At 33.0% G+C, this 23585-nt stretch overlaps 1 protein-coding gene across 1 annotated transcript in view; it reads right to left on the bottom strand.

The window, feature by feature from the left end:
• The window catches only part of LOC122183040 (connector enhancer of kinase suppressor of ras 2-like), a 118551-nt gene that overhangs the window by 53296 nt on the left and 41670 nt on the right, over nt 1–23585 (bottom strand). Inside the window, exons 7-11 of the mRNA XM_042876772.1 lie at nt 22081–22140; nt 18647–18715; nt 9935–10081; nt 3452–3585; nt 2669–2874 (exon numbers count right to left, since the gene is read on the bottom strand). Coding sequence (XP_042732706.1) covers nt 2669–2874; nt 3452–3585; nt 9935–10081; nt 18647–18715; nt 22081–22140 — 616 coding nt within the window. The remainder of the gene's footprint in view (nt 1–2668; nt 2875–3451; nt 3586–9934; nt 10082–18646; nt 18716–22080; nt 22141–23585) is intronic.

Here is a 23585-nt window from a genome sequence, read left to right on the forward strand (position 1 = left end):
GCTAGAAAGATCATTACTACAGCTATATGACATATCTAGTTAAATAGTAAAACCTATCTGACCAGGAAAAAACACTTGGTAAGTAGTGAGGCCTCACAGTTTCAAGGAAGATTAATTTCAAATGTCTTAAAAACCAAAGATGGAGTGTAGTTTGCTAATAACAACAACAAAGATTCAGACACTAGAATTTTAATTAAATAGATTTTATGGCTATATGGATGTGATATATGTTTTGTTCCTTTGTTCCTTTTGTTCCATGTATGTTACTCGTGCTCCCCTATGGTATCAACAGAACATCAATAGCAGACCATTAAACTTGGAATACTACAAAAACTGACTATAAAGCATAAGCACTTTGGCCTTGTCTGAGTGTATTAGTATCAAAAAAACAAAAGACAGACACCTTTGAATTATTGGTTAATTTTTGCATGACCCACAAAATCAAGTGTGCCAGCTGACAAGTACAATAGGTTTCTTAAAAAACAAACACACACAAAAAAGTCAACAAGACAAGAATATGAATATGAATGCACATAACAAATTGAAATTCACAGAAAAACTTGGCAGCTATTCTGTTCAAGAGAAGAAAAATCTGAAACCATGATGAGATTTGTAACACATAAACCCCAGATGCCACAGCATGATCAACATTAAAGGTAGGAACTTAGGATGAGAAACACACACAAGTGAAGAAAAAAGTGATTCTGCATACTATTTTAAAATTATTTAATAAATGTAACCTATGAACTACTTTTACAATTGCAACTTGAATACTAATAAGACAACAGGAAGATTACTGTGTATAACAATAGAAATTGAAGAAAACAATACTGATTATGATACCTTGTTCTCCAACACAAACAGAAGAGATTTGATATGCATGGCTACAGGATCTCTAAATGCAGGAACTCTAAGTATGTTAGAGCCAAGACTAATGTTAGACAATAAGCCTTGAAAAAAACAGAATGCACTGCAACCATGATAAATACAAAATCAATTTTCACAAATGTTATGAAAAAAAGAAGCTTGTTTGCCTCCATGGATTTTGCATACATTATCAGTATTGAGGGTCTCATTTTCCCAAGTATTCTTCCATCTACCACCAGCTGCAACAGAAACTGATTTCTAATAATCACTTTATTTCTGGCAAATCCCTGGCAGGAATTTTTCAGCTGCAGTTTGTGTGAGTTGTAGCAATAATGAAAGCATCTGTTAAACCATGAAAGACTTCAAAAGTCTCATTTTTCCTGTTTAGCCCATGGCTATTTGGTTCCAGCATCAGATGCATGTTTCATAGACCCACCAGAAATCTTGTCTTTCCACAGAGACATACAGTCACTTTGATGAATCAAATATACATCTTCAAGTCAAAAAGTAAAAACGTATACTATAACAATTTGGAGTTGCTGTTAATTATCAGATTAATTTAATTCAGCATTAAAAAATACTTTGGTTTAACAATTATTCTAGAAGAAAAAAATATCCTTAGATTTGCAAAACAAATTCTTACTAGATTGTAGAACACTGTCAGAAAGTTAGAGAAAATCAGATAGAACTCTCCATTGTAAAACTAGGCCATTTGTGTACTATTATGATTAGGCACAGAGCCCAGTATTTTAAACTTGAAGTCATTATGTAGTACAATCCTATGAAAGCATGCCAAATCCATCCATCTGCTTCCAATTTTAATCACAGTTAATATTTCTCTTTCATTCTAATTTTATTATAAAATGATGTCACTTATCAGGGAGATAAATGCAATGTTACCGTATTTAAGATGCAGTACTACTCTTCAGTGTTAACCTGGTTACAGCCCTCTCAAGCAGTGAATAAATGGCTGTAGAAGTTACTAAGAATAGTCTATGTAGAACAAAAATCTGTTAAAATTTCATCAAAGACGAAGAAAATATGTTTGGTTTTTTTTTTTTAACAAAATGAGGGAAAGGAGAAAAAAAAAGCATCAGAGTTGGTGGATGTAGTATTTATTGATGGCATCATAAATATTTGACAGAAGATGGAAGCTAGCCTTAGGGAACGTTATGTCCAAAAGCAGTCAACACTGCTTTCTCTGAGACACAAAAAGCATGTCATTTGCATCACTAAATTCACATATAATCACAGTTTTGATTATAAATATTTTATCTTAAAATTCTGTAATAAGTAGAATTCTGAACAATAACAACTTACTTCCCTGAAAACTGAAACACTCAAGTATGTAATCTGATGTTTCAGTTGCATCATTCTAGAATTCATCAAACACCAGAAAGATCATTTTTAGAGATAAACTAAGAAAATTGTCATTTTCAACAGTAATTTTTACACAGATATACATATAAGCAAGCACAGATACATATAACTGTAATTATATGGGTATACATAAAAATATTCTAGTAAACAAGAGTTGATTGATGTTTTAATAGTATCATATTTAAACAGTCATTATTCAAACATACTGAAATATATTTATAGTATTAAATTTCTTCATAGAACACTATTCAAACAATTATGTCTCTTTAAAGACAGTGCTGAGTTTTCTCTGACTTTACATCTTTCAGAGCCAACAGCACACCATCTAACAAAGAATGGCAGATATTTAGGGCTGTTGTAGCACTTATACTACAACTTGTAAATCCAGTTAATTTGAAAATGTTAAAGAAATTAAGCCTACCGTGAGTGGGTGTTTTTTCTCTTCTCCGCACCCCTGCAGCTCTGCTTCTCTCATATTCAGAGCCTACAGGGTGGCCTTCACCTTCAATTAACGTGTAGTATTTACCACTTTCATGCTCAAGAAAATAATTTGGAGACTCAGAGCCTTTCATTGCAGATTTTCCAAATTTGCTGATGTCATCACAAGACATTATGCCAATTTCATCCCTAAAAATAGTAAACCAGAAGATCATGAGGAAATAAACCATTTCATGAAAAACCTAAAGCATACCAACTATCTATCATAAGCTCTATAAATGACGAGTGGTAATTGAATTGCTGTGTGTGAGAGCTTTCATAGAAGTGACACAATTCAATTTCAACAAATGTAAATTAATAAAATCATTAGATTCCGTTCTAACTGCAATATAAACATAACTAACCAAGAGTTTTCTTGCATTTGAAAGGGAGAATCAGTAATTGTTGCAATATGAGGTGACAAGGTTTTCCCTTGAAGAAATGCATGCTTTCAAATAAGCTGCTAGACACATGAGTAAATAAGACTAAGGGATGAAAAACTTCTTTAAATGCTTTTCTACTTGAGAAAACCAGCTTTTGCTCAACTTGTATCTACCCAAATCAAAGTTAAAAGTGTCTCAAAAAAATGATATGCTGTCTAAGGTATTTCCAGTTCATAATTTCACTAAATATCTAGATGAATTATTTTCCCACTTTTACTAATCTAGTGAAATTAAAGTGTAAAACTTTATTTTTCAAGAGCTCAGATTCATTAGGAGTTAAATACCTGGGGCCATAAAGTCCTGACATTGGAGAAAGAATGTAAACATCCTGCAGTGCTGAGTTTTCCATTTTGGAGGACATGCCCATTGTACTTGTTGGTGTTGTGGAACTGCTTGTTGGGCTGGTTGGAATTACAGGCTGCCAACAAAAACAACAAAAACCAACAAAAAAAATCAGAAATACATGAATAATAAATTAATGTTTTCTATGATTCAAGCAACATTAAGCCAACATCACACCTTCATTTTGAATTAGCCATTTGTAGATTAATGACGATTCTTACAAAAAGATGCCCATGGAAACACTGCTTCAGCAAAATGTTCAATGCTATTTATAAAATAATAAAAGACCATTAAAGAAATCAATTGAAAATGTATCTCATGGAAAAATCTGAGATTCAAAATCAAACTATGATTTTTAACCAAAACAAAAAAATCAGTTGAGGAAAAAATGACGTACACTATTAAAATACCTTATATTAGACTAGCTGAAATCTGGAAACCTTTCAGTGAACGAAAGCACTCAGAATAATAATATTGGTTTCTACAGATTTATTCTCAACAATTGCTTATTATTTTTCACTGAAATCATAGCTGTGATGCATGTATCACAAAGATAAAAAATAGGTTCTATACTGTCTACTCTCAATTAATCTAAGCAGTAAATGTGCACACCATATATACTTAAAGTATTATTAAAATTTGAGGATTTTTTAGGATTTTAATTTTTTTTAATTTTCAGATGATGACTTTTTTACCCAAACATCATATGGATGTCTGAGTCAATGGATATAAGGACTACTAAATAAATATTCAATGCAAAATCATATTCACAAAATCTTTTTTCAGTCGATGTGCAGTCTGATATTTAATTCAAGAAATAGGAATTATTTTATGTAGTATTATTAATCAGATAATGTGTATGAAAAATTCAATTCAAATACAAAATTGTGCTTAAATAGTCACAACTAGTTTTCTACCATGAAAACTATGAAGACTAATGGTAATATTTTTCTGAACAGAAAGCTTTCTTTCTTGCAGAGATAAACATTGAAAATATATTTATGTCATTCAATAAGCATAGGCTGTTTTAAATAGCAGCAAAGAATAGTCTTCCATGAGAAAAATCAGCCTGCATATGGGTCCAAATCATTGTCTTCTCTGCTTATTGTTAATTCTCTCTTATTTAATCAAATGTCTGGCTTTATTCTTCATTCCCAAAATACAAATAATTACAAAGTACCGCCAAAGACAAGCATCATTCGTGGCTACCTTTCCCATTCCTTGTCTGGAGATTATGGACTAGTGCAATCTGCACTGTTAGCTACTGCATTTAGTTTACCATCACTACTTCACAGTTATGACATGGCAGTAGTAGTAAAGACACTAAACAGCAAACATTCTAGTAATCCCTCAACTTACCTGCAGCTGGATACCTTGTTTTATATTATCACCATCAGAGACTGACAAGAAGAAAAGGAATAAAAGGCATTTCAGACTCAGAAAAGAAACTACCTGTACAAGTGTCTTGAGAGTAATTCCCAGAAAATTAGAACTTTCCTGTTCACTTTAACATTTTGTTTAGGGTGTTCTGTTTTTTGTTTGTTTTTAACAATTCTGAACACTATCTGTTTCCTCTTTCTTTGGCAGCAAGAAAAGCAAATTCTGTTTTTTTCCTCATGCGGTTTGTTTCCAAGGACACTAATGAATTGTACTGTGCTCTGAATTTTTTTCAACTGACTAAACTAGGTCATTTTAATAATAGCAAATATCATCACAGCCAGGGCTATCAATTAAAAAGACATCCTCAACTTTTTTAAATTTTCCATCTCAGGTCTAGATAAAATTCTTAAAATTATTTCGCTGACTCTGAGCATGTGTGCAAATGATTGCTTGACATAATGTATAAGTCACTAGCAAGCAAAAAAATCCCAAGAAAAACATGTTTTGATTATAAAGAACTTCTGAAAGTAACACACCAGGTAACTGCTAGCTACTCATAATTTCAAACAAGAACAGCTCATTATAAGTAGGATAATTAAGTAATGCTTAAATACCAGAATGAAAATGAAACACAAATTTGACCCTCATCAGAAATAAACAATTGCTTGCCAAATGGAAAAATTCAAACTGTTTTGGAAACAAATACATTGCTACGACTTTGAGTGTGTTTTGCAAATATTGGGAATAATTATTTATGGTATCTATTTCAAAATGCTGTTCAAAACAATAAACACATGGCCACAGTGCATCCTGCAAAAAAAAAAAAAAAAAGCAGGACAAGATCCAGAAAGCTGGTGAAGCCCAATCATACAGCAACAAGAGGCTCGAACATGGACATCCCTTACCTTTTGAGGGGATTTGATGATTAAGGATGGGGCACTGAGTCTCTGCTTTCTCCCTTGAAGGAATAAACTCAATCCCCAGAATTCCCCTGATGGGTGAATTCACAGAAAACACACAGGCGTCACTCTTCTATATGGATTGCCTGTGGTAAGGGAAAATTGGGCTTTGTAACTGTATCACCCTATGAATTCCTATAGCGTGTCATTTTTGTCAGAACAGATTCATTCATGCCAGCAGTATGGATAACTAATTGCTTATTGGACAAGCTGCTATTCAGAAAGGTGGGCTGTTCAACAGTAAGATGCTACTCCTCATAAGTACGAAACAAAAGTCTTAATACTACTGCTACACCAGTACTTCTCATGTACTGGCAAATCAGCATGGCTATGCTGTGAAACAGCAAGTACATTCTCAGTATGTTCATGTCTTGTGGATTTATGCATTTTTGATAGTTGAAATATACAGCTTTTTTGATTTCCACGTTCGTCTAAGCAGATGTTATTTCCCTTCTTTTGCTCTATAAGTTTCTGTTCTTATGATGTTACAGAATTTATCTTCTGTATAAATTTTATTATGTATTTTTTATCTATTTAAGAACTGAAATTACCTACTTTACTAGCATTATTTGGAAGATATTTATTAAGTCTCAGCGCATGGCATGCATTTTCTAATATGTAAGAATTGTTAGAAAACTGTCAGTGTAGAAAAGCTTTATTACTCATATCACCAACCGGAAGATTCTATAGCTCAAGCAAAATATTAAAGTTTAATGTTCTGGGTCAAGTACATGTAACAGGAAGGATGATTCTCATTAGAAAATTTCTAGGAATAAAAAAAAAAAAATACAATAAAGCCTTGAACTGAATGAAATGGCTGCCATGCTCACTTTTTTATTAAAAAACAAAACAAGAAACACAAACAAACAGAACTCTATCTGTCATTGCAGACAAAAGAACCACTGAGAGGAAGGGTAACCAAAGAATTTAAAAAAGAAAACAGTTTTTGTATTGACTCATAATGCCAAATAGAGACAAAATAAGAAAAAAAATGGTATGACAGATGTTTCACTGAAAGATAACTGAAGCAGAACTTTTGTCTATTTTGAAGTCTACTGTATGAAGGGAAACTATACAGCTAAGAAATAGTACAGTTAGATGGAAAAAAAAATTATGCCCATTCACAGATTCTGTATCACTAATGATTCATAAATTAACTTCTTGTTATTTTTTTTAACATAAGTATTGTGAAAAAAATTAAAACCTATATGTACGTTAAGCAGTCGTAGAAAAGATGACTTTAAAAATTCCAGAGTATCAGATAACAAATGTTTTTTCAAACCTCTGAATTTCAAGTTCTTAAATCCTACCTCTGAAATTCTGTTGTGCATTTTTATAAGAATTATATCTTACATTTTAGCATTTTACAAAACAATTCATCACCTTTTTGAATCACACACATACTTCATGTAGCTATGTACAGGAATGACTGCATGATTTCTTCTAAATAAATTTATTTGACAACTCTTCTAATTCTTCTAAAGAAATATATACATAAATTTTATTAATATTTTAATTTAATTAATAAACAATAATAATTATTATATAAAATTGATAAATTATAAATATTTTAATTTAATTAATTTTATATATATGTGTGTTTCATGGGATATATATATATCCCATCAAAGACTATGCCACGTCTGTGACTTCAGAAAAAGGATTGTCACTTTCTAGGTAACTGCCTAATTCCTTTAGGATCCTGCTTTCTGGTAGTTGGTGAAGGCAAAGGAAGGAAGGAAATGTTTGGCTCTGTTTTCATGAAAGATTTGGGTTCACTTTATACAAAGTATCTTTATTTCCTTTCTTCCCTCTTCAGCCAGTAAAGAAGAAAGGAAAATATAGAGGAAAAACAGGCAACTATTAGTGAAAGAAAAATTTTTAGCCAAAATCTGATCTGAAATTTGCTATTTAAACATCACAAATACTATGTTAGGATGGAAGAATGTTCTGCATGTACATGCATCGCAGGCTGTATTATGCTACCCGTTTTTTTTCTGTGACTGTCTGACATTTGCTGGATCATTTACAGTCTTGATCTACTGTAACTCAGACTTTATTTTGTACACTGTCACATGGCCAGACATTCCATATCCTACATTCATGTAGCTAGTTAATTTTAACTGAAGTATAAAACCTTGTCTCTGCTGACTGTATTCCCCTTATTTTTGAAAGCCTGTCAGATAGCTTCTTGATGCTCCAAGATGAAATTTAATCCAGAAGCAGGAGAAAGCATGAGAAAAACAAACAAATAAAACCAGAAGCCTCCCTACCAAATGAATGAATTAAAAGAATCTGGAGAGTCTAAAAAGTGTCAAAGTCAAACAAAGGCAAGGACATCCTGCAGCTACGAACACAGAGAGGGAAGTGAGATCATTGTTTTTCAGCAGCATCAAGCTGTTAGGTCAGCTGTCCAGGAAACCCAAGATTTAGTATCATCTTGAAATTAATTATGCTAGTTCCAAGTCATTAACGACAACAGTAATGACACTAGATCTAGGTGAGAAACTGGCAAAACCAAAAACTGCATTTGGAATTGTTTCTAGGTCCTAACACTTGAGATCATTTTTGTGGACTGAAGACTAAAGAAGACTACATGATGTTAAAGATCTTAAAGATTTTCAACATCTTATTACAAAGTCTACTGTTAAGAAATAACCCTGGGAATGTTTCCTGAGATGATTCATATATGTATTGAAACCTCTCATCATTATTCTCTGGTATGGAAGAACATCCTAGTCAAATGATAGTGGATATCCATTATACCAACCCTTTGTTCTTCAGGGACTCTTGAGTTCCGAGTCATCAGAAGAGGACACAGAAAGTGAAAAAGTTGAAAATTCTACAGAAGAGTTGGGTGCACTTTAATATATCTGACTGCCATGACAAAGGGCGATAACTTTTGTGGAAAATACCATGTTGTACACACAGCAAATATTAGTTTCACACTGATGTAGCTTCCTGAATTTGTGATACCGGTGAATTACAATTCTTTAACGTAGCAACATAAAAAGGTTCTCTATGGAAGCAGTATTAAAATGCCTTTCATTGTCTCTGGAGACTTCATGTGAAATTCACAGACTGACACACAATCATATTGTGAGAGAAGGTCGTTAAACCTTTGCCCTTATGGCGGGAAAATCTGAGGGGATTTCAGTCTCCTCCGAGTGTCACAATGTCCCTTTCCTCTCCCTCAGTAAAGGTAGTCATAGGGAAAGGAAAGGTGGCATGAAACAAAATGTCAGCATTCCTGAGCTGCAAAGGTTGCACAAATTGCTTACATGAAGTAGCTGTATAGAATGTAGGTGCTTTGAAGCATGAAAGATACAATAAAAGGCAGCTGGGAAAAAAAATTTGAAAGCACAGGTCTGAAGGGTTTGCTTTGTTTCATTCATGTAGAAATGATTTAGAAACACAATGTATCATGTGCACCAAGCAAACAACTCTGAACCTTCAATGTTAAAAAATACACAAATTTACTACAGAATATTATACATCATTAAAGAATGCAAGTTTTTGAGTTAGTAACTGTGCATTCTGTTTTTTTTGTACTGACTTCTGTTTTTATTTTTTTTTTAAATTATGTTTCTACAAGATGTTGATTTTTTTTTTCAATCTATATTAATTTCAAGAAATATATATGCAAAAATATCAGAGGATTCATTAGCATTGCTACCAGAAACAAACTGATGGGAAACATAGACTGCAAGGACACTTTTCCTGACACACAAGAGGATTCTGCCACTCTTGTTTAAAACCAGCTACTCTTAGACTGTGAAGAAATGAAAACAGAGAGAGGCAATTGCTAGCCAGAGCACATTATTCACTCTTTGGCTGCCTAGCTTCTCAGTAATATTATCTGTAAATGAACTCCTGTTGTTCCCAACTTGAGGAAGAAAATGAGGAAAACAATCTCATTGACATATATAGCATTGCCACACAGACCTAGCACCCTACTTCAAAGGAATTGGGAATCCTTTTTAAAAGAGGATTTTGTTTCTTCATTGGGAAGAATGGTTCTAGATACTTTCCCTTCAATAGTGTGAAGGATTTACCATGGCACCAGAGCTGCAACAGCCTTCTTACCTGAAGTGCAAGAGGTTTCCATCTGACGTTCTTCAAAAGGGCAGGAGCAGAAACCAGGGTATTCTGAGGACGTTTTTTCAAGGTTAAAATCACACCATTTGGGTCTTCCCGCAATGCATTTACCAGGTTCTTTAACTGCCAGCCAACCTAAGAAAAAAAAATTCCATAACTGAGTTTTGAAAGCTTTCCATTTAGCTTTAGATGTGAAGGAAGGCTTCTACAGCTGAAATGGTCTATTACTTCCTGCTCTGCAAACACAAACAGTTTTTATAAAGTATATCTAGTTACTACTGTTGGACTGAAATGATGCTGGTGAAGTTGGGTGATTTCTGCCTTTTTTTTTTTTTTTTTTTTTTTTTTTTTTTTTTTTTAAGGCTGATTTCTCAATAAAATAATGTGTAAGAGAACACCATCTCCTTTTTAATAATTCGTAAGGTCACTGTATATTTTAAATCAAGATTGCAAGCAGAACTGATATTTCAAAAATAGTTAGGATGTGACAACTGCCAGAAAAGATTTCAGCAAATGATTTTTCAAACATTAACATTAATTTTCAAAATTAATATACTTCGGAGAGAAAGACAAGCAAAACTCATATTATATATGTTCTGTTGACTGGGTAACCATTCCATGTATACTTTGCTCAAGAACAGACACAATATTAGTGCATTCAGAGGTATCATTAATGGAAAACAGGGCAGAGAGAGAGAGGAAGGAAGAAGAGGAGATAGTTATTTTACAGCGGAGGGACATGGTGATGAGTCAATTGACAAAAAACCACTGGTTTCCTTCCAAAATTTACTTGTTCCACTTCTTCCACTTTGTTCCACAAAACAAATTTTATTTTATTTCCAGCAAGCATCAGGAAAAAAAAAAAAAAAAAAAAAAAAACTTTAAATACATACAATATTTCAATGTGACCATTCTAGACAAATGCAGAGAGTTTTTTTCATGACTTTCAATACAAAAAACTTTGCATTCTCTGTTAGATGAGGACTAGCAGTTCTGGAATAATTTGTCTGGATCCTTAGTTGAAGCCCTCACTGTGGAGGAAGTAGACATGCTACGTTTTATCAACATATATAACAGCTTTTAGATCCTACCTGAAAATAAATTATCATTTACTTGATTCATCCACACCGACATAGATGAATAATTCAAGTTACTATAAAGGGGAAACATAGATATAAAAATGAACATCACTAAAACTGAAAATATTTTATATGTGCCTCTCATAAAAAGGTTATTTATAGACATTTATTGATCTTCTTGATTATTTCAATATGAAATTATATAACCATGAAATGGTTGTACATGAAAAAAAAATAACTGATTCATATGGGATTTTTTTTTAATGTTTTACAATAGCCTATCATCCTGAATGGGTAGAGAAGTTTTGAATAATATAAAAGAGTATATATCTGTGCTTATGCTAAAACTAATCTTACATTTACATGCTGATGATCACATTTTTCTCAGCTGTACAGGCACATGAGAAAAAAAAAATATGCACCAAAATGCTGAAATTTATGAATTCAGAACAGAAAGTGAAATTCATCAAAATTCACATTTTTAAAAATTAAACCAGTAAAAAATTAAACCCTTCTTAGAGATAGTTGCATATTTTCTTATTAAAATACTGGTTTAAATATGAGAACAAATTTGGCTCCATGAATTCTATAAATGTCTTCTAACATTTGCAAAATCAGTGCAGTCTACAGATATCATTATACTACATCAAATATGATTTATAATTACTTTCTTTTAGAGGAAGGCAGTAACTGATTATACATGAAGTTGGAGAGAAAATCATAAAAGCAATCATGAAGAGATCTCAGTTCAAATCCTCCTACAAGAGCCTGAGAGAAGACAGGCTAGAACTCTATTGTTTTTGTCTGATCTCAACAGTGGCCTGAAGCCAGGATCCCAAAAGTGAACACTTGTCTTGGAAAGAATTGCAATACGTGTCATAGTTCTAAAAAGGATATTAATAGCCTTTTAAAGTTCTATTTTTATTGTTGCTGGAAAATATCCTAAAAATGCATTGGTCAAAGGAAAGAAAAAAATGAAAGTAATTTTAAAGAGGCCACAACTGAAAACAAATACATCAACTTCCATTCCACACAAACTAGATTACAAAATGACCGCATATATGTATTTTTTACTTAGTTATAGAATTGAAAGTGAAATATTTTTTATTTTTATAGATGGCTGTAACTTTCAGTATGTTGTAACCATTAGAATTCCATGAGCTCCTTTTAGATAAGAATGATAAATAATTAAGTTAATGATAAATTATTCCAATGATAATCTTAATGACAAAACCATTAAATACAAAGATCTATTAAAGAACAGTCTGCAATCATTACTACTAGGCTATGATAAAATGCTCTTAGGAATTTGGACATGTTATTATTAATTGAATTACTAAAAATATCTTTGAGAAAATAGAAGTCATTACAGAGGATTAAAAATTCTTTGTTGAAAACCAGTCCTTCAGACAGAGTATGACATTTATTCTTAAACATTCTTTAATAGCAATTATCAACCTCTAACTGTGGTGAGATGTGGTCAGCAAAAGGGTATTTTGGTCCTTTAAGTTTTTAACCATTCAGTTAATCAGATTCTACAATATGGGTTAAGACATTTCACTCAGTACTGGAAGTTAAGATTAACGAAGAAAGAAGAAAAAAAGACTAGCATGATGCTTTTTTTTTTCCTGAATAAATGAAATTGGAACAATTAGAACACCCACCACATGTAAATCAACAAATTCAGCACATTATTATGCTCTATTTGTATGACATGGTAAAGCTCTAGTCACAGAGCAGTTCTCTACTACACATCCTTACATAATGTAATACAATGTCCTATTTCTATGCATGTGCTCTCATGGTAAACCAGGCCTACAAAGTAGAGTGTGGAAAGTCCCATATGCCTGTGGTCCAGTCCAATACACACATTAACTTAATGTAAATGAAAATGGTAGCAGGTAGGCAGAAAATTAATTTCTTTTTTGTGATTTATTTTTAGGATTCTTCAATTAATATTTTTTATTGACTTGTACTTCTGCAGTGTGAAAAATTGGTTCTAGTGAAAAAATTTTGCACTACTGTTGTTTGTTTTAAAGTATTAATTTTGTCAACGGAAGTACAAGAAATATATTTAGTGGAAACTGGAATATACTGTAAATTTAAAACAACAGTTCAAAAATATCAGTCTTTATGATACTAAATTTCATTATCACGAGTCTAATGACATAAACATACACAATGCTGTAGTAATTTTGTGTATCTAAAGCTGATAATTTTACTACAGCTAGAACTTCATGAGTAGTATATTGAGAAAAACAGCTCAATCATTAACCTACATTCAACCAGTTTGTTTTCTAGTTTGTCTGCAATAACTTCTTTAGAGTCTCCCAGTAGTGACTTTGCTCCTTCGCAGTGCATTTGTGCATGAGTAAGCCTATGCATCTATGAAAAGGAACCGAAGAAACAACTGGACTGTTGAACACAGTGATGCTTATCAGGGGATTCCAGTCAAAGCGACAAGATTGAGACTCTAAAAACATTGAAAACTCACAAGGAGTACAAAAATACATAATGCATCTCACAGAAAGAAGGTAGATTAAACCTTCATCCATTTGTGAGTTGTGAGTATTGATGGTATTGACAAGCTGCATAGTTTAACTAAAAGGGAATTTAAGACCTGCCTTGCTATGCATTTGATCAGGAAGCCAATTGTACAGAATAACATTTATGAAATATTTAGAACATATGACACCACTATTTAGAACACTGCTCACCACCTGCAAACAAGTAATTTTGTTTTGACTCCAGTAGGACCTAACCCCTACATGAACCAGGACAGATGTTTCCCCTCAAGGCTCTTTGAATACATAAGCAAACCCATCTGGATATTTACTTGAATCTTAGCAGCGCGACCTTTCTTCATATTTTCATTAAAAATAAATATGTAAATAAATAAAAAGTTTACCGCGTAAACTCAATTTTTTGTTAAGGAAAAAGACGTCTTTTTGTATTTTAAATATATAATTCACTTTGCCTTACAATACTGCTTGGGCTAGGGGACTAATCAAGGGAAGCAGTTTTATTAATATGGATATCAGAAATTATTATTAGGCTGCTAGATCATGAGACTACTTTTTGTCACTAAATGGAAGCTCTTCATTAACACTGGTGGCTGGTTTGCTCTTCTCATTTATTTCTTAACTGTAACTAACAGTAATTGATGGTGGAATTATAAACATTCTTCCTTTATCTTACAGAGTGATTTCATTAAGTAACAGAGAAACAATGAAAGGCAGAATTCTTAGAGTGATATGTGGACATTTCTTCACAAACCAGGTGACTTATTCTGGGGGTAGAAATCGTAAATCAAACACAAATAGAACAAACTGGTGTTACATGTACAGACATATCTCCACCCACAGTGAACTTTCATTAACACTCAAATTTACAAATCAATACACATACATCTGCAATATTAATTCAGTAAATATTTTAACATCAATAAGTTAGTGCTGAAATTTACCAAACTGTTGCATCTTAAAAAAAAACAAAACTGTTGGGTCTTAATTTTGTTCCTCCTCATATAAAATATCCGGATTTGTGTGAAAGAGATTCAGAATGCAATCTATAGCAATAAGAGTTTGGGCATTATACATCCAAACAGCGTTCATGTTGTTCTTGCTATTATCAAAGTATGCTCATTGACAGACAATGAGCAGTATGAAAGGGCAAAAGGGCATTAGGTTGCTGATCATGTATTTATGTAGCATCGTTCACTCCAGAGAATAACCTTATCAAGAATGAAAATGTATCAACATTACCTAATAATAATAGCTATTCAGAGATAACGTACCAAACACCTGCAGCAAACACAACAAAGCAAAGGTGTTGGAATAGAAAGAGCCTTTCCAGCTACTACATCCATTTGTTTCCTGTTCTATGTAGTTGTAGGCAACTATAACTTAGTCATTTTTATCAGTTCCTCAATCACCATCCTCAGAAGATCTCTTTCAGATTTTACCACACATCTACTTATAGTTGTTTATACGAATTTACGCTCTTCTACATCATAATTTTTTGCCTTAAACTGTTCCTTTCCTTTCCTGGCCTGTGTAACCTCTACCTGTTAAGACAGAGGAGTTCTATTTTCTCTCAGACCTAGCTGGCTGGGTTAACCAAATTAAAGTCCTTAAAAATTTTAAATTAGAGAATCCCTTCATCTGAGACAGACAATACATTTTCTTTGCCTCCATTACATTTTTAAATGTTCATATGTAAATTCACCTTTGATGACTGCAAATGACCTGAACAGTATTTCAGACAAGATATTACCAATGTCAAGACAATGGCATTAAAACTCTATTTCCCCTGGAAAAGTGTTCCTGATTAATTCCGAGTTCATCTTTGCCATTTTCAGTCACATCACCTCCGTGGCGATGAGTCGATTTGGGATTAATTACTACATTCTGACTTCTGGATTCTCGCCAGCTGCTCCTGAGTAACATTTAGCTTTCAACATGAGTTACTAAAAGCATTATTATTGCTCTCTGTCCTATTAAATGACCTTCAAATTCTAATCTTCAAAAGAAGTTGTCAGTTTTCTGAAAACTTGGTTTTCCCTAGTTAATCTAATACTTTAGTGTACAAAAGTATATCAAATATTTTACAGATGGTCAGATAGTTGGATCAATATCTGTTTGAATCTGTAAGATTTCTGTCATCTGAGAAATGATGAAAAGTAGAACATTAATCATTTATTCTTCATAAATGTATATTGTATTTCACCTAACATGCCCTTTTCTGCATGTCTTTAGTTATCCTTTCTTTTCTCTGTAAATCCTTCCATAGTATTTGCTAATAAGTTTTCCTCTTTACATTTCCACAACATAAGAAGTTATTCCAAAGCAGAAAATTCATTAAAAACCTGTGCTCAGGAACTTGCAATTGAAGCGTCGTTGTCTTTAGCAAACTTAGATGCAGATTATTTGGCCTTAATTTATCAACTTTGCTTCCATTCTAAATAGGTATATATTTCTGTATCTTTTATGACTGGCTTTCTAATTGTCCTACATTTTATAGTATTCATGTTAAGGAAAATGCAAAGAAATTAGTATTTCTCTGTATTAATTTTATCCTGTTTTCACTGCATGACAGTCCTAATCTTCTGATTGAAGAATCAGTTACCATCTATAAAAAAAAAACTTTAAGGAAAGTTAAGACAAAATGAAATTTACCTTCTTTTATTTCAGCTAAGCAGCAGAATAGATAAATTTCAAGCAACTTAAGGTGCAATTATAATTTTTATAAACAAATAAAAGTACAGTGACATATAAATGACTTATGTTTAATTTTATTAAAAAGGGAAAATAGAAATTCTCAAGATAATGGCAGAATTAGTGCCTGTTATTACTGACAAGATAAAAAAGAGTTAATGTATTTTAGAACATGTAATTTATTTGTTCAAGTTTCTTGTGCTGTTTTATTAAAATCTTATAAGCAAGAAGGACAAGCAGAAAAGCAAATAAGGAAATTGGATAATGATTAAGTGATCTTAATAGCTAGTGGTGAGTCGACTGATTTAATTAATTTCTTGCCTAAAGTACTATTATTTTTTCTTTGATCTTCGTAACTGTATAATAGTGTTCTTTGGTTAGAGCAAATTCCACGTGATAAATCTTTTATTTCTTACTCAACTGTTGCATTACATAACTTGTAAGCAGTTTTACTTTGATACTTCCTGAACTTGTTTCATTAAATTTTCATCCACACTGAAAAACCATTTGAAAAGTAAAGCAAGTTGCATTATTTGGTTAATGTGGTTAATATATTTGTTAATATAACTGATTTCAGGAAAAAAGTGAATTAATGTACCTACCTTTAGCAATCAGATATTTCTTTCTTAATTCAAATAAGCTCTATATAAAATGATTATATAAATTTTAAGTCACAAGAATTTTTTTGAGGACATACAGCCAAAATATTCCAGTCACACCAATCCCAAAATACTTAACTCCACACATGCAGCAATTCAATGGACTGACATTGTCAGCATGCTTAATCCTCTGCTATAGCTTTACAACCCCAGAGAAATGCTTCCAGGATTAGAAGTGCTGTTATCTGTGCTGACTCCACTGGAATGTAGGGACAGTATAACTATTTTCCACTCTACATCCTAAACCTATTTAAAAGCTTCTCCCTCAGTTTCGAAATGGTTAGTGATTCCTTTCTACAAATGGACCCTCGATGGAAAAAGACGAATTTAAATTGAAATTACAGTTTTTATTTTATAGGGAATAAATCCAGGTGCTCTTTTAATTTTATTTTTGCCTGTGAATGAAAAAAAATGAACAGTAGGTTTTAAAAAAATGGCAAACAGCAAGTTAGTAGTGGTTACAGTAAAATAGTCTCATTTGTACTATTTTAGCAGAGGTGTACTGTGTGTCTATGAATGTTTTTCCTGTAGAGCAGTAACTCAGTGTTAAATATGCAAAGTATTACAGCTGGGACTTTAAACAAAGTGAGTAATGCATTATGATGAAAAATTGAAAGTGCTCAAATTGTTTAGGTTATAAAAAAAAAAAAGAAAAAAAAGGTGAAGAAGTAATTTGATTATATCCTGAGAATATCTACATGAGAAATGGGATCTCCAGTAAAATAGATATAAATGTATCAAGACCAAAGGACTGGAAGTATAATACAAATAAAATGACACCCCACTTGGCAGTGAGAATAATTAACTACTGGCACAACTCATTACAGGTTATGTGAACGTCACTGGATGTTGTGAAAAATCAAATTATCCTGGTGAATGCACAAATATGAATTTATCCAGGAAATACTTTGACCTTGTTTAGTCAAAATTAGATGAGATTATGCCAATATTCAGTTACAGCATTAGAACCTATTCAAAGAAATCTCTACTTTCTCTAATCAGGAAAGTATTTTCACTAATGGTAATATAAGATGAATATATCTACTCCTTTTCAGAATGATTTTTTTAAAAAACAGGATTCATACTTGACAGAGTAGCACTAAAGAGTAAAAGAGTAAAGAGTAGCATTAAAGAAATGTCCATCTTACAATGATTTAAGTACAGTCCCCATGGAAATGATATCGGAGACTGTGGATTTCATTGGATACATATATTTGAAATGATATTCTAAGAATCTTGAAAACTCTAAAAGCCCAGGAAATATTTAAGATCTTAATGTAAAATAAGCCTCTTCAAAGGGCAGTGCTAAATGCTTCACATAATATAAACTGAACATTGACACATTAGAGAGACATTTCCCTTCTTTCAGCTTGGGAATAAGGTAAAAGGAAAACAGGAATCATCATAACTGGTTATAAATCAATACAAAGTGTTGCTGGATTTTTATTTTAGAGGGAATGAAGATGCGACATTTGAATTAAAAAGTTAATAAGTATTGAGTAAGTGTTTTGGGAAACAGAAAAAAAAAGAAAAAGGGGAAAAGAAATATTTAGTCTCCACTGTGTAGAAATCATTCTTGCAGGTTAGTTAATGATAATTTCTGCCTTTTTTAAAGTGCAAGCAATAATTATACTTTAAAAAGCAAGAAGACTGATCTACTTTGGCAAAGTTTCCTAGTAAGAGTTATTATACTTTTAGCAGTGGGAATAGGCAAAACCTGCAGGGCAGAACCTCCAGAGTACTTACCACAGTTTGATGATTGACTTGAATCACCTCATCACCAGCATGGATTTTCTTACACTGGTCAGCAGGAGACTAAGGACAGGAGATAACAATTAACTTTATATTTGGGGTGGAGGAGCATGAGGGAAGAGCACGAATGAAAACCATGAATGGGGAAAGAGGCAAGAAAGCTCTGCCCAGAGAAGTATTATTATCAAATAACAGTACTTTATTATATTTATTAAAAAATGTCTCTGAACAATTTTTTTTTCTGTAACAGATGGCAATTAAGTGATGAAGTAATCTCAAATCCTACTTCCTAAGGTGATGAACAGCCTTTCTGACTGTTTGAACTACTTTAGCCTCTTTACCTCTCGGAGCAGAGTATCAGGCCATGAGCCGTTACAATCTTGCTGGGAATTCACTGGGTGAATTTACATCACACAGCAATAAATCTATTATGTCAACAAATACTGAACTATGGCACATCCAGAGATAGGGCTGAGAAAAACATACACATAGCAGAAAAGCAGGCCTAATACAGACTTATAGAACAGGTTTTCTGCTTAAGTCCACTGCAAATACTTGGCAAATATGCTACAGCTCCATCACTTTCAAAACATTACTAGATTAACCATATGAACACAAAATGGTAATTACAAATGGATAAAGTGTTTGACAGTCTAGCTCTTCAGTAAATGTAATATTACTCCACTCCCATAATTTCAGATCTGACTTGAAAAACTTCCTTACACTAAATATAGCTTCCTCTAATTGTATTAAAATAGATTAAATTTCACTGTCCTGCAAGCCACATGACCATGGTCAACAGCATGTCAATATATGCAACAGAAGAAAAGATCTACCTGCACTAAAGGTGACTTGAAGAGGCTTATAAACTTGACCTCACTGCCTACCAGTCAAAACTTCCAGAAAATTGGCAACAGCTGTTCTGTTGGGCAGTATACTCCAACCACAAATCACAGCTATCATTTCTATCCATTATGTGAATGAATTTTATAAATAAATAGAAGTAATAAGGGCAACAGGAAACAACAAAAACCCAAACAGCCACTAGATAGAAAATGACTACAATTGCTTCTAAACAAAATACTAGCAATTATGTTTTAATCTTGATAGGTAGGCAAGCATCACACAGGTGCTTGCTCACTGCACTTCCTCAGCAGAATAGGGAGAAAATACAATTAAAAAGCGCAGAGCAGGGAGATCACTGACCAATTACCACCATGGGAAAGCTTTCTTAAACATGTAAGTAAAGAGGCACAGCTCAGCTATGGCCAGTGACTTTTGGCTCATATCTGACAGAGCAGCTTCCAGGCTCTTCTCACAGGACTGCCCTGCAACCCCTACTGCCAAAACTGTGTCACATAAACACAGTTCAGAGACAATCTACGAGGAGCTCAAACACTGTCCAGTAGTGACCACCTGCTGACTAATCAGTAGATTTTGCAGTCTACACAATTGCTAGGAAGTGGTAGGAAACATCATTAATTATTCAGTAAGTAATAAATAACAAGCAAAGTCGGGCAAATAGCCAATATTTGACACTGATTCAAAGTGTTATGGGTACTATTCCAAGCAGAGCTTTCACCTCCAGCCTTCTCCTTGCTTATCACTCTGGCCTCCCTTCATGAGCTGCTGCTAACCACTCACCTGCTTGATCTCTGCTTGTTCTTTCACAGGGGTTTCTCTATCTTGTGTAGCAAGACTCCAGCCCTTCAGCTAAACTGCCTGGCCATTACAGCCTGCTATCATCTCCTGACATCTCAGTCACACCAAAATAAAAAGGATTTTGCCTATGTATTTTCTAGCCAGAAACTGCCTGGCTTCAGCATCAATTTATCTTTTTAGTGGAAACACAGAATTTTGGCAGACTGCTCTTGATACAGAACTACACTTATAACAGAAAGATAATCTATTTCCATGCCTAAAATTCAATGGAAACACAAATTTGATTCCTTTAACCTGTGAAAGAAAGGTAAGCAGGAAATGGAAGCAAACATCACTATTCATAATGCATTTAACTTCAGTTGACATTAGTTGAAAAAGCAGAGGCCTTTTTTTTTTTTTTTAAGCTCCTTTCCTGACTTTGACAAGGCTGAGCTAATTATTATCTTTTAAAATTAAACACTGGTTCTGAGGTCAATTATCCCTTCAAAAGGAATGAAAAATCAATTTGCTGAAATGCCAGAAATTAAATGTCTTTGAAGCTGGTTTAACTGCACATGTGATTACACTGTAAGAAAAATAAAAGAAAAAGAAAACAACCAAACAACTTCTTAGTGCTCTCTTATCATAAAGACCTTACACAGACAAGACAAAAAAATGTTAGGGTTTTAATGGCTGATTAATTTCTTATCTCCTCCCACGAATTTCAGTTATAAATATATGTTTTTCCACAAACTGATTCATATTTCTATGTAAATTAATTAAAATTACAACAAACAACTATATTATTTATAGCATGTGTTATTCATTCTATGGGTGCAACATAATCAAGAGGGTTTGTTCACCAGTTTCAGGAATCAATATATGATTTTTACGTCTCTACTTACAAATACTTAAGACTTCTAAATGCTATCAATGGTGTTAGTATAAGTAAACAAATTTTAAGTTTAATTTACATTTCATTTATCATAAATTATGATAAATAAATCATCAGGCTTTCCCTGGATCTCTAATATCTCAAAGAATGAGTGACAAAAACCATATTGATTTATACAAAACGAAGAAAACAAAATATCAATATTACACAGTATGTGCTACTTTGGACCCACATGGCTAGCTGCACAATGCAAATTTCATCTTCCTTGGGTGTTAGCATTGCTTAGTTTCAATATCAGTTTTATGAAATTTCAGTTTCTAATTTATTCACTTTTATTTGTGGATATAAATGAATTTATTCACTTTTAAACAGATCGAAGGCTGAATAAAATCTCTGCGACTAAAACATGGACTACATGGAAAACAGAAGGGGTGGATGCTATTATGAAGTCTGTCATAAAAATTATATTGCAGAAGTTGGAGTAAAATTATTTTTTCAAATTTGTAATTATGAATTGCAAGTTAAGTAACAAGAAACTACTTCACAGATACAGTGAGTAGCATGAAAAGAATAACAGTCATGCTGATTTATGTGCTGCAATATGCTTATCACTGACTGCAATGTTTTGACCAGGACCACTGTGCACAGAAGTTCAATATTTTTGTCTTTTATAATTAGTTACTTCATCACAGGTATTTTTCTACATCTATTGCTAATATTTTCAAATTTTTAAGATGGTGACATAATATGTGCAAAATAAATAAATAAATAAAACACTATTGATAAGAAGTGCCTTGCTTTACAGCAAGTTTTGATATAAAAAAATACACTGCAGGTATACAGAAGATACTTGCATTCACAACAGATGTTCTTTTAGGCTTAGCAAGCTTACATTTTCAGTTGTTCCTGTGATTACATGCAGCCCGTCGTATGTTGATTTGATATACATCCCCTGAAAAGAGGCAAAAAGGTAATTAATACTTGTAAGAAACAAATATTGTTTGCATGATAATACAGCAAGTATGTATGTCTGTTTCAGTTTAAAAATGGTAACATTTCAGAAGTCTGGAATAAATCATGTGTGAATAACATCTGCAGTTAAACACATATGTATCATTGCCTGTTACATACAGTATGCATTTTAAGTTTGAAAGAAGTTTTGGGACAGAATTCAGCGCCAAGCCCAAGCCTTAGCATGAAAGCTTGATACAGTTCAGTGTTTGAAATATTTAACATAACCTCTCTTTATTACTAGTGCCATAAAAGAAGTATCAAAACTCAAACAATGAACACAAATAGTCTTTAAAATTATATGCCCTCCTTTCAGAGAGTTACTGGTTCAATAAGAAGGAAACAATCTAACTTAGAAAATACATGAGCCACTGCTCACATTGCCAATTTATGTAGAAAAAATGAGCATGGTGAGCTAACAGGAGTTTTGTAATTAGTCCAGCAAGAATTCTGCTTCAAGGAGGTGATTGATGAGATACAGAGAGACAACCTAAGTAGGTATCTATCTATCCGTACACACATGCACACACGTACACAGAGCCTTAAATGTCAGTGAGACTCAATTGCTTGCATTCTTACCTATCATGAGTAAGGTCGTAGCTTCACATCTCTCTGTATTTTGTGGTTATACATCAAATTTTGAAATCTAATTAATCTAATTGATACACTGTACTGCTGATTCATTATCCTTTCAATAATTCCGCATCACCCTGCATTGTCAAAATGCAAGAGCCTCCAGCAAATGAGAAAGAACATTTTGTTCAGCAACTGATCTCAAGATTCCCGAAACTTAATGAAGATCTGCAGGCTAGCTGTTAACCTACAAAAATAGTAAAACTCCAGAAAGGCAAGATTGCCTTGGTCTCTACAACTACATAAATTGTAAGGCTGCAGAGAAGTCAGAGCCAAACTCTTTTTGAAAGAGATGGAAGCATGAGAAATAAGTTGGAACTTGGCAGAAAAACAATTTTATTTTCTTTTTTCTTTTTTTGAAACCTTGAGGGTGACGCAACACTGGAACTGGTTGCCTGGAGAGGCTGTGGAATAGCTGACCTTGGGGATGATCAAAACTTGACTGGATGAAACTCTGAGAAACCTGCTCCAACAGAATCTGTTGTGACCTTTCGTTATTGCTTCTACCTTAATATTAACTAATCCATTTTCAGATAAGTTTAACTTTATTTAAATCCTAAAAATAAAAGCAGCTAAAACTGGTCATACAGCTTAATTTTACTGCTTATGAATTACCAGTTTAGATAATGCTCACTGTGACTAATTGTTCTCTTAAAACACTGCCTTATTATTAACTTTTGTGTTTATTAATTTTATAAGGTCATTTCACTAGATCATGCAGTTAGTGTTTTTATTTCATTTCATAAACATGCA

The sequence above is a fragment of the Lagopus leucura genome, unplaced genomic scaffold (assembly GCF_019238085.1).
Source record: "Lagopus leucura isolate 7727_CA_CO unplaced genomic scaffold, USGS_WTPT01 Super-Scaffold_100016, whole genome shotgun sequence".
In the NCBI taxonomy this organism is placed as follows: domain Eukaryota; kingdom Metazoa; phylum Chordata; class Aves; order Galliformes; family Phasianidae; genus Lagopus; species Lagopus leucura.